The 13027-nt window shown below is 43.5% G+C and overlaps 1 protein-coding gene across 1 annotated transcript in view; it reads left to right on the top strand.

The window, feature by feature from the left end:
- RAB18 (RAB18, member RAS oncogene family) overlaps positions 1–13027 on the top strand; it is a 48585-nt gene that overhangs the window by 18659 nt on the left and 16899 nt on the right. The window contains exons 2-3 of the mRNA XM_075315528.1: positions 329–384; positions 2623–2684. Of these exons, the coding sequence (XP_075171643.1) occupies positions 329–384; positions 2623–2684 (118 nt within the window). The remainder of the gene's footprint in view (positions 1–328; positions 385–2622; positions 2685–13027) is intronic.

Genomic DNA, 13027 nt, shown 5'->3' with positions numbered 1-13027 from the left:
AGGACGGCGATCGCAAGAAGATAGGAGGTACCGGACCGCACCGCAGGTGACTAATAAAAGAAGTTTTATACATTATACAGATCGGCCTGGGCTCTTATATAGAATATTCTAGAATGCTGTATATAGGGGATCACTGGTGGTGGCCGCAGCTCATAAGGGAAAAACCCGGTGACAGGTTCCTTTTTAATGGCTTTTCTTTTTCTGTTATGTTTTTTGTCAATGTAATGTACATCCGGTAAAGGAGCATCTGAGGACACCACATCGATCGCTTTATAATAGGAACACCTTCTATTGTCCGGGGTTCTCATCGCCTGTCTTTCTTTTCCAGCCTGCTGTTGAGGTTCACCGATGATACATTTGACCCAGAACTTGCTGCTACAATTGGTAAGTAACTGCTTATTAAGGAACATCACTATCATTGCCCAATAATCTGTCGCCCCAGATACCGGCGGTGACTTCTTAATAGCTGCAGTCTAGAGAATGAAATGAACAATGCTCACTTTACAGACTGGCACCGCTCTGCTCCGATATTGGCGATGAGTCCCTTGATGGTTACATTGTCAGGTAACCGCTGCAGCTGATAAGCAGCCGGTGATTGTCTGCAGCCTTCTCTTTTCCACCTGTAAAGGTGTTTAATATCGTAATATATGCAACTTAGACCGGTTTCACGTGTTCAGATCACAATATCTGATCAGCCCTTGGGATCTCCTGCCCCAGGTCACGGTCTATAGTCCTATAGAAGAAGGTGAGCTCAGGTCACACTTGACTTGGTGGTTTCCCTAGCTATAAGGATCTGAACATCTTTATAAATATACTTGACTTACGGAGGGTGCCCTGATATCCAGCAGCACCACTTTTTGTTTGTCTGAAACTTGAGAAAGCAGCATGATGGGTAGGAAGGGGGCTGACTGGCTCATTTCAATAGCTGAGCCAGCCCCCTCCTCTGTCTATATCCGCTATGACAGAGGGGCTGATTTAACTATTGAAGTGAGCCAGCCAGCCCCCTTCTTACTCAGCACTGATGTGATGAGAAAGGACACTCTCTCACAAGGCTGGATCTGCTGGCACTGATGCCGACTTCTAGAGCTTTGTGCCGCTGTATATATAAAGTATTTTGGTTGAAGAACCACATTAAGACCAGTATTTACATTAAGGGGAATTGAATGTCACCTAATCTGAGAGCAGCATAACATAGATGCAGAGACCCGGATTCAAACGGTGTCACTTACTGAGCTGCTTAGCGTAGTTTTGATAAAATCAGTCATCATTTAATCAGCAGGAGATTATCATTAGAGGACTACTTGGACTTAGGGTAGCAAAAACCTGCTGACAGATTCCCTTTAACTAATTAGCGCTCTCAGGTTCACAAGCCTAGCAGTAATGATCCCAGCCGATCAGATGGGAGCAGACCCTTTTGCACACTTTTCTTGTTTCAGACTCTCAGAAATGCAGGGTGCTGCGGTATCCGCCTCCCGGGTCTGATTCTCCGCTGCACAGACGTCTTCATCCCCTTCTGTTCTTTGCAGACTGATGTCATCCCTTGCAGCGATGCATGACCTGACTTGTCCCTAATAAGTCAACAGGAGTGTTAAAGGGAACCTGTCAGTAGAAATTTCGCACTAAACCTAAAAGATTCCCCCTCTGCAGCTCCTGGGCTGCATTCTGGAAAGGTTCCTGTTTCTATTGTGCCCCCTTTGAGACCTAAATAAAGACTTTATAAAGTCTTACCTTTTTGTATGCTAATCTTTTTTTATAGTCACGGGCTGTCTTTCGTCCGTTATTCGCCTCCTGCCGCTTTACAACGTCCCCCATCGCTCATTTCCATACCTGAGGACGCCGCCCAGTGCTCCCGAGGTCTCGCGGATGCCCAGTGCCACTCCCGCGGGACTGAGCACTGCACAGTGTGACCGCTGGTGACGTGATTGCGCAGGCGTGAGATTATGGGCGGCGCTGTGATTGTCATCAGCAAGTACCCGCCCATAATCTCGTGCCCGCGCTTTCCCCTCTGCCTCCACTGTTCTGCGCAAGCGCTGGCCAGATGAACCCACGTCACCTCTTACCCATCTATTTCCTGCTCCAGGGAAAGATGGGTAATAGGTAACGTGGATGACATGGCCAGCGCTTGCGCATAACGGGGAGGCAGAGTGAGAAGCGCGGGCACGAGATTATGGGCGGGGCACTTGCTGAGGACAATCACAGCGCCGCCCATAATCTCACGCCTGCATATCACGTCACCAGCAGTCACACTTTGCACAGTCATGTGAGAGTGGCACTGGGCATGCGCGAGACCTCGAGAGGCGTCCTCAGGTATGGAAAACAGCAATGGGGGACGGTGTAAAGCGGCAGGAGGCGAATAACAGACACCAGACAGCCCGCCCCCGTGACTATAAAAAAAAGATTTGCATACGAAAAGGTAAGACTTTATAAAGTATTTATTTTGGTCTCAAAGGGGGCACAATAACAGGAACCTTTGCAGAATGCAGCCCAGGAGCTACAGAGGGGGAATCTTTTAGGTTTAGTGCGAAATTTCTGCTGACAGGTTCCCTTTAACCATTTATTGCACAGAAGACACTAACCTCATCTCATGTGTAACTGGTCAAACAAATTGATTTTATTTTTCAGGCGTCGACTTCAAGGTGAAAACAATTTCTGTTGATGGTAACAAGGCAAAACTGGCTATATGGGTACGTATGAGAACCTGCACAATATTATTTACGCGTCCCTTATATCTAGGCAGTATAACTATGACAGGCATACCATCTCCGACTTGTCTAGGTGTGCCTGGATGACATATTTTGTGGTCAGGCTCTAGAGAAGCTGAGACCTCATTCCTATGTGGTTAGTACAATGCTGGGTGTGCCCGACGTCATCTGATATTATCAGATGCTGATAATTGTAATAACACATCCTACTATCAACATCTTATACAATACATCTAAAAATTACTAGTAAGTTTCTTACACTTGGGGCATGGCTGCCGCACAACCACGTACTGCATGGAACACTATTATAACCACACTTTCCACATTCCACTGGTATAATCAGGTTCGCATCCTATCAACTGATACTACCACTTATCCTTAGGCCCTGTGCGCACTTACCGGATTTTGCCGCGGATTTTTCGCGGATTTGCTGCATGTTTCGCTGCAGAAAATGTTCATAACATCTCTGCAGTGAATCACCAGCAAACCCTATGGAGAAAAAAAATCCTGTGCGCACTGGGCGGAATTTGACAGCTGCATGTTTTGCTGCGGGATTCCCGCAGCAAAAACAAGTGCATGTCACTTCTTTTCCGCACATCGCTGCGGGATTTCACTCCATTGACTCAATGTTAATCATGAAATCCCGCAGGGAATAACGCAGGCAGCAAATTCTGTGCGGTTCACTGCGTTTTCCTGCGTTATTCCCTGCGGTATTTCGCGGTTTACCTCCGGTAATGTGCATCGCTTGTCTGCGGTTTTGCAGGGAAGTGATGTCATTACAGGAAGAGGAAGCCGTGCAGAGAGTAAACACACACACAGATCACACACACACACACATCACAGACACAGAACACATAGACACAGACACATAGAACACACATAGAAAGAAAACGGAAATATAGAAAAAAAAGAACGTGGGCTCCGCTGCATATTTACCGTCCAGCCGAGGTAAGCACACAGCGGCGGCCCGGTATTCTCAGGCTGGGGAGGGAGAGGGGCAGGGGTAATGTCCCCCGCCTCACTCCCCCTCCCGCAGCCGAGAATATCAGCCGCAGCTGCCCCGGCACTGTCGCATACATTATGCGGCAATACCGGCGTGTCCTCGGCTCTTCTTGCCACCGTGTAGCAGTAGTGGCAAGGTAATACAAGGGGTTAATGGTGGTGGGGGATCACCGCCATTAACCCCAGGCTTGATCATGGCAGCGTCTATGTGACAGCTGACATGATCAACCCGTAAGTAAAGTGAAAAAAACACAGACACCGAAAAATCCTTTATTTTAAATAAAACCAACAAGCCTCGTTCACCATTTTATTAACCCCCCCAAACAAAGCTCCGGCGTAATCCACCGCTCCGACGTCCTGCGCTGCTTCCATCCAGCCGCGACTGTCACAGACACAGCGCTGAATGCAGCCTCGCAGCGAGACAGCAGAGGTAATTACCGGTCATTTCCCACGGCCGGTAATGTGAACTCACTGCCGACCGTGGGAAATGCAGCGATCTGTCATCTATCTATCCCTCTATCTATCTGTCTGTCTATCTATCTATCCCTCTATCTATTCTTCTGTCTATCTACTATCAGAATTAAATGTATTTTTTTTTTTTTTTTTTCTTCAATGTGCTTTATTGCATTGAATGCAATAAAGCACATCCCAACCCGCACGCGGCAAAACCGCGGCAATACCGCGGTAAAACCGCAGCAAACCGCATGCGGTTTTCGGGTGTGGTTTCCCGCGGTTTTTTACCGCGGGTGCGGTAATCTTTGAGAGCATGCGGAATTTACGCAAGGAAACTTCATTTCCCAGTGCGCACAGAGCCTTAGACAGGAATATATGATGCCAAACTTGTTTAAAAATACTTTATTTATTTTGAAAAGAATAAAAAACACATACACAAACAACACAGGCACAGCAGGGTAGAGAGATACAACTGTGACTCCCACAGATTGGGGGAGGGGTGGGTGGAGATCGAGATAAATCTCTCCAGATATTCATATAGTACTTCAAAAAAGTCACTGGTCCGCATGAACATATAGCAATAGCTAAAATATTTAAATAACCATCAAATTCCACATATGACTAGCATGGAAATAGTTAAAAATACCCTATGTGAGCACTCCGATTGTCACATTCAATAATTTAACAGAGATATCCACGAAATTTCATGGATGTTTTTACTACAATAATTACTTCACAATAACATATGAAAATCAGTCTGCTCTCTAACAGGGAACTCGACCTCATACAGCCAGATGGGCCCGCCCTATAGTTGCTGCTAGAACCCTCTCCTATGGTACTCCAATACCCTGCGGTTAGCTACTATACCTCCAAATCACAGGAGGGATCTTTTTTTCTTTTAGTAATAAACCCCCCAGTATTCCACAGGTGGGGTATGCTCCTTAGTAGCATCCATATCCTCTCACTCCAAAACTTTAGGGGCATATGTACCCCCAACAGGGCAAAAGACACCGCAAGAGGATCCCGCAGCAAGAATCAATCAGTAACATCATTGGCAATAAGACATTTATAATGTGCTTGCTGAAAGAAAGTTTCCAATATTAATATTAATTCCGCGCTCTGTGGGTAACTGCTACATCCGTAGGTCCCAGGGAGGAATCTCTAATCAGTTACTCATCCCCCTGATTTTACATAAATAGGGTATGCACCTTAGTGGTATCCACACCCTTTCACTACCCGAGTACTGGAGTCATAGGGCATATAGCCCCCAATATCTAATACCTAGGACCCACCAATCAAGCAGGAAACCCACAGAAGCGTTTCACAGCAACATTCAGCCCATGAAGTCATTAATAGTACAGGATTATACAGTGGTATACAGACCTCCTACCTTGGTAATAGGTGACGTGGGTTCATCTGGCCAGCGCTTGCGCAGAACAGTGGAGGCAGAGGGGACAGCGCGGGCACGAGATTATGGGCGGGTTCTTGCTGATGAAAATCACAGCGCCGCCCATAATCTCACGCCTGCGCAACACGTCACCAGCGGTCACACTGTGCACAGTGCACAGTTCCGCTAGAGTGGCACGGCGCATGCGCGAGACCTCGGGAGCACTGCGCGGCGTCATGAGGTATGAAATTGAGCGATGGGGACGGCGTAAAGCAACAGGAGGGAGAATAACGGTCAACAGAGAGCCTGCCCCCGTGTACAATTAACAAGATTTGCATACAAAAAGGTACCACTTTATAAAGTCTTTATTTTGGTCTAAAAGGGGGCACAATAACAACAGAAACCTTGCTAGAATGCAGCCCAGGAGCTGCAGAGGGGGAATCTTTTAGGTTTAGTGCAAAATTTCTGCTGACAGGTTCCCTTTAAGACACACTAGGATTATAAGATGGACCCTCATTTTAACATTAAAAATTATTTTTTTTTCTATTTTCCTCCTCTAAATTTGGGGTGCGTCTTATATTTCGAGGCGTCTCATGAACCGTAAAATACGGTAATTTTTGTTTTTCCTTTATTTTACAAGCTGCTAAATGAAAACTATTTTTTGTAACTAAAAAGGTCTGGACAAATAAATCTCTTATTGTGCATGTTGCACTTGTAAGAAGAACTGCAGAATACGGAAATGGCTAATCTCTAGTAACAGTGATTAGAGAGGAGCAGATCAGACAAAATTTACCCAGATTTTCACCAGGAAATTAAAGTCGTAGAGAAGCTCTTCATTAACTGATTGTCCCTTATTATGCTCTGCGCTCTCTCCACACCCCAGAGCATAATAACATAAGATGTAAAAAATGCTTGTACTCTACCCCCCTCACCCTCCCCCCCCCCCCCCCCCCCCCCCACGTCCGCCCCTTCCAGCCCTTTTCCTTTCTTCACTGTCGCCTATCTGGTCCTTATGGCAACTTTTTGTCACCTCCATGAGCGTAGAATCCCCGAGCCTCTTCACACTGAGCCAGTGCTTTTGTCTCCGATGAGGCCCGAGAGAAGCACTTAACGTCATGACATTCTCCGTGTGCATTGCTTCACTTTAAATGAGGTAGGCTTGGTACTGTCTCCCTCCGTAAATGAGGTAGGCACATTTAGTACTGCCTCTATCTCTACCTTCAAAAAAACATAGGCATAGATAGTGCTGGCTTCCTCTCCATATTTGTAAATATTATAGGCACAAATGCTACCCTTGTCTTTCACCTTAAATGACGTAGGTAGAAATAGTACTGCATCTGTTATGTAGGAATAAATGGTACTGCCTGCCGATCTCTCCTTGTAAATGATGTAAGCACAAATAGGAATATTTAGTAATACCTTCCTATCTATCCTTACATTATAAGGAAAAATATGGAGGCAATACAATCTGTTCCTACATAACAGATGCAATACTATTTCTACCAACTTCATTTATTGGCAGAGATGGAGGTAGTATTATTTGTTGTGCCTATATTATTTACAAAGAGAGACCGGATGATAGTACTATCTATGCCTACATCATTTACAGGGAAAGGTAAAGCCAGTATTACATTGTACCTACCTGATATAGAGGAAGACAGTGCTTTCTGTGCCTACATAATATACAATGAGAGTAATGAATGCACTACTATATTTTGCCTCAATAATTTTACGGGTCAGGAAGTTCTACCTCTTCCTACATTATTTGCAGGGTGTGACGGTAACCGTACTAGCTATGCTTACAAAACTTGTAAGGAAAGACAGAGGCACTACTATTTGTACCTATTTCGTTTACAGGGAGGCAGTGCTATATATGCCTTGGTCATTTACAAAGCGAGACGAGGGCAGTAATACATAATGGGATGTATTATCGTGACCAAAAGTGTTGGCACCCTTGAAATTCCTCTTGTCTTTAAGTTGTAAGCAACATTCGTGTTGGTATTGACCTAGAGGCGGGGTTGTAATTTATAAAAAAAAAAAAAAAATTCTACTTTATCAACCCTACTTCACACCCACCTTCTGGCTTCTCCAAATCTGCCTCTAAATGTATACATTCACATCTACAGTTATGGCCGGTAGTGTTGGCACCCTTGAAATTGTTATACAAGATTAAGTATTTCTCCCAGAAAAGTATTGCACCAACACAGAAAAATAGAGGAAAAAGAGGCAAATTGGGAATAATTTCACACACTATTCCAAAAATGGGCCAGACAAAATTGTTTCCAAAATTGTGGGTAAACAACTTTGTTTCAAGCATGTGATGTTCGTTGAAACTCACCTGTGGCAAATATCTGGTATGGGCAATATGAAAATCGCACTTGAAACCATGTAAAAAGGGGAGAAGTTGACTTAGTCTTTGCATTGTTCATCTGTGTGTGCCACACTAAGCATGAAGAACAAAGCGATGAAGAGAACTGTCTGAGGACTTGAGAACCAAAATTCTTGAAAAATATCAACATATCTCAAGGTTACAAGTACAGTTCCAGAAATCTTGATATTTCTTTGTCCACGGTACACAACAATCAAGCAGTTTACAATCCATGGCAATGTAGCTAATTTCCCTGGATATGGATGGCAGAGAAAGATTGTAACCAGGGCTGTGGAGTCGGAGTCGGAGTCGTGGAGTCGGAGTCGGAGCTCATTTTGGTGGAGTCGGAGTCGGTATAAAATGCACCGACTCCGACTCCTAAAATATATAATAAATTGGGGACAGGAGTGCAATGCAGAATGTGCTGAATATTTTACTAAATAATATTTAGTATAATGCTTATATTTAAGTGAAAAATTTATTGTAGTACAATGTGAACATCAGACATTTAATTGTTTTTATGATACAATAATCAAGATAATTGGATAGAACATAAAATATTTATTGGAATACAACTTTAGAACACAAAAAACTAATACATTGTAAATATGTAATTATATATATATATATATATATATATATATATATATATATATATATATCTCTATAGTATATAGTATCTATAGTATAGTGTATATACACACACAAGATATATATGTAATCTACTGTATATTACATAGTGTATTACATATTTACAATTTATTACAGTTTGTGTTCTAAAGTTGTATTCCAATAAATATATTTTATGTTCTATCCAAATATCTTGATTATTGTATCATAAAAATTATTAAATGTCTGATGTTCACATACACATATTCATGTACTACAATAAATTTTTCACCTAACTATAAGCAATATATGTAGGAGCCGGAGCCGGAGTCGGTGCAAGAGAATTTGAGGAGTCGGAGTCGAAGGTTTGGCTTACCGACTCCGCAGCCCTGATTGTAACGCATGATGATCTGGATGGTGGATAAGCAGCCCCCCAATTAAGTTCCAAAGAAATACAAGCTGTCCTGCAGGCTCAGGGTGCATCAGTGTCAGCACTATTAGGAGTCCACCTTTGAATGAAATGAAACACTATGGCAGGAGACCCAGGAGGACCCCACTGCTGACACAGAGACAAAAAAAGCTACACCGCAATTTGCCAAAATGTATAGGAGTAAGCCAAAATCCTTCTGGAACAGAGTATTGTGGACACATGAGAACAGAATAGAGCTTCTTGGTAAAGCACATAATTTTACTGTTTAACAAAAATGGACTAAGGTCTACAAAGAAAAGAACACTTCACCTACAGTCAAATATGGTGGAAGTTCAAAGATGTTTTGTGGTTGTTTTGCTTCCTGTAGCACTGGGTGCCTTGACTGTGTGTAAGGCATCATGAAATATGAAGATTATCAAAGGATCTAGGGTCACAATGTGGTGCCCAGTGTCAGAAAGCTGTGTTTGTCTCTTAGGTCATGGGTCTTCCAGCAGGACAATGACCCCAAATATACTTCATGAAGCCCCCAGAAATGGATGGAAACAAAACACTGGGGAGTTCTGAAGTGACAGCAATGAGACCGGATCTAAATCCCATTGAAAACCTGTGGAGAGATCTTAAAATTGCTGCTGGGAGAAGACTCCTTCAAATATATAGACCTGGAGCAGTTTGCAAAAGAAGAGTCTAAAATTTCAGGAGAGGTCTATGAAGCTTGTTGATGGTTATAGGAACGGATTGATTGCAGTTATTTATTCCAAATGGTGTACAAACAAATATTAATAAGAAAGGTGCCTACAATTTTGTCCAGCCTTTTTTTGAGTTTTGTGTAAAATTATGTCCAATTTCTTTCTTTTCTTTTTTTTTTTTTCTTTTTTTGTGTGTCATTCCAGTATACACAAAGGAAATAAAGGTATATAAGAAAACATGTAATTGCAATACTTTTCTGCAAGGGTATGTGCCCACGATCAGGACTGATCAGGGGGGCCGCGTGTCTCCTCCGCAGGAGACTGCAGCTGTCAGTACCCACGATCAGGGTTCAGTGCGCTGCGGTCTCTCGCTTGTGTTCTCCCTGTGGAAGACGCTGGCAATTCTGCAGCAAACAATTGACATGCTGTGGTCTGGAAAGACGCACTGCAGTTCAGTGTTTGCTGCTGAAAAAACATTTCTAAAAATCTCATCCACTGTGCTTGTACTCTACACCACAGCGGTTTGGACGCAGTTGACTTATGCTGCGTCCAAAATTCTGCAAATACTGATCGTAGGCACGCACCCTAACAAATACTTAATTTTCTAGAACAATTTCAAGGGTGCCAACACTTTTGGCCATGACTGTATGTGTGTCTACATCAGTTACAGGGAGAAACTGTGAAATTGTGTGATTAGATCACTTACAAAGAGAGATGGGAAGGAAGTACTATCTGTGCCTACATTATTAAAAGGGAGAAATGAAGGCAGTTCTAAGTATCCCTGATTTACTTTGTTCAGTAAAATATGCTGTCACAACAAGGGAACGTTATTTTCCCTCTGTATGAAATTTCGGGAGGTCTGTCTTGTATCTTTCCGGCTGATCCGAGTCCACACTTTAGCCGGCTTTCTCTCTGCAGTGACCGGTGTTGCAGCCGGTTGTGATCTATAAACCTGCAGCCTCTCGGCACTGGTGTCCGCGCCGGGCTGTGTAATGAATAGTGCCAATTTGGAACTATTTCTGGTTGGCCGGGTCTAAACATCCACTATAAACCCTAAATCCACATTACAAAACCAACTGGAGTTTAATACATCTTTTCTCCATGTTAGAAAATGGACCATTCTTTTTTTGTTTTTTTATTTTAGATATTATTTCAGACTAATTAAATAAAATAGTGTAACTGTATCTGGTGAAGTATATTGCACTCCGCGTAACTACTGTGTAAAAACTAAAGCCAGGAATTACAATTTTATTGTAGAGGTGAAATAACTTTCAGAGCATGACCCCATAAAATAGAAAAATAAGTGAGTTGTGAGGTCGGGTTCACCTCTAGGTTTAATCGCGCTGTTAGAAAACCTGAGATATCGGCAGCTTTGATCGGTGGGACCTCTGATACAGAGACCCCCATCACCACCAAGAATCAAAGACCCCCAAATCAATGGGAAATGGGAGTAGACGCACTTGGCCGAGAGCTGCTCTTCTCTGAAAACTTGCGAAATGTCTCCTCTGATGGGTTAAAGTGGAGTCACATTTATAGATACTGCGCAATCTAATGTACCTGAAGGTTTCTGCAATTACGGTTTATCGAAAGCAAGGTTTTGTGGAGGGCAGAGGGTGGTTTACCCCCTACTCCTACAACACGTAAACACTACGTACAGATGCCGCCCCTTTCAGATTGTCATGTCATGGACCTCAGTGCTTAAATTGTGACAAATTCCCTTTATTGTATCATTGAGATGCCATTTTATTTGGTCAGTGTCGGAACATGTCCACAATCTCCTGTATTGTGGCTGCCTCAACTGTGAATCGGGCATTTCCCCTGGCTGTCCGGGTCAGAGCTGTGAGGAGGGGGAGCACGGCGCCTTTTTATTGTATTCCAGAGCTCTCCTTTCCTTGACCACCGCTCACAAAGTGATCTGCGGTGACAGGTGGTCCAGGTGAGCGGCACTGACAGGAGCACAAGGGTACTACTATTACCAGGCTACCTGCCTGTTCTCACCACTGGTAGAATTTAGCTCTTCAGTCATACTCTTAGCGGTGACAGCAGGACGGCAGAGGTCACTTCTCCCATCAGTGTGAAGAGCTGAGTAGCCTTGTACTACTAGTGCACTGTCAGGGTGCTCAGCGCTGTTGTCAATACAGGGTTCATAGAACAGCAGAGAAATCATCCCGCTGCTGTGCGCTGAGGAGAGTGGAATCAGTTTTCAGTCAGTACAAAGCCTCATTCATATGTCTATGATGCAGGGACATCTGAGTGAGGCTTTATTAATGTGACTGCAAATTCACACCAGGTCCAGGCACCATTGCTGCAGTGGTGACTTAATCCAGCAGAGAGTACACATCACTGGATGAAATTGCCGCGGCACCGGTGTCTGGTGTGAATGATCATTTGTGATCTGACGGCTGCAGTGATGTAGGCTCACATTACATTAGATGTAAGTCAACTGATTCCTACAGTTTAGGCAGAATTAGTCAGCCATCTGATCTATATGGGGGACCATCACACACTCATGTGACAGATGTCAGGAGCTAGAATGATCAGGCAGCTGGAATTTCAATGCCCAATCCCCTTTTTTTATTTATTCATTTATTTTTTTTTAATCAATGGGGGATTTATTCCTGTATCTAACTGCGACATTCTCTTCTCTATTGAAAACAAGGAGAGGGGAAGGCTCCTGTGTTCTGTGTTTCGAAGAGTCAGGAGAGAGAGCCATTGGCTGAATGGTCATTAGACAGCTATCTCATATTCAGCCAACTTTGTAATGAAGCAGTGGGGCACGCCTGTTCGATCAGAGCCATTATTTAACTCTTCATGGCAGCTGTCTTTGAACCAGTGGAGAACAGGAAAGAAGTCCCTTCCAAAAATTAACACACAAAATGTGAGATTCCCCTCAAAACAGCAAAATGTGAAACTTAAGATCCCCTTGACAAAGCAATAAGCAAAGTGTGACGACATCTCGAAAAAAACATCATGCGAAACGTGAGATCACCTCAAAAAAGCAATATGAAAAATGAGACCACCTCGAAAAGCAACACGTGAAATGTGAGATCCCCTCAAAAAAGTAATCTTTTGAAATGTGCGTCGTGGTGCGGGAATCCTTAAGGTCATTTGGTAATTACTAGTGATGAGTGAGCACTACCATGCTCGGTTGCTCGTTACTTGTAACCAGCAGTTGGATGCTCGGAGGAGCACAACCTGAGTACCCAAGTGTAATGGAAGTCAATGGGGAACATTTTTCTGAAAATTTCACATAAAAAATACTTGAGTCACCCATTGACTTCCATTATACTCTGTACTCGAGTCGCACCCCTCCAAGTATCAAACTGCTCGTTACGCGCACGGAGCACCCAAGAATGGTAGTGCTCGCTCATCAATAGTAATTATATGCCA

Source organism: Anomaloglossus baeobatrachus, chromosome 6, assembly GCF_048569485.1.
Source record: "Anomaloglossus baeobatrachus isolate aAnoBae1 chromosome 6, aAnoBae1.hap1, whole genome shotgun sequence".
Taxonomy (NCBI): Eukaryota; Metazoa; Chordata; class Amphibia; order Anura; family Aromobatidae; genus Anomaloglossus; species Anomaloglossus baeobatrachus.
The sequence above is the reverse complement of the archived record's forward strand: the minus strand, read 5'-3'. Positions and strand labels throughout refer to the sequence as shown.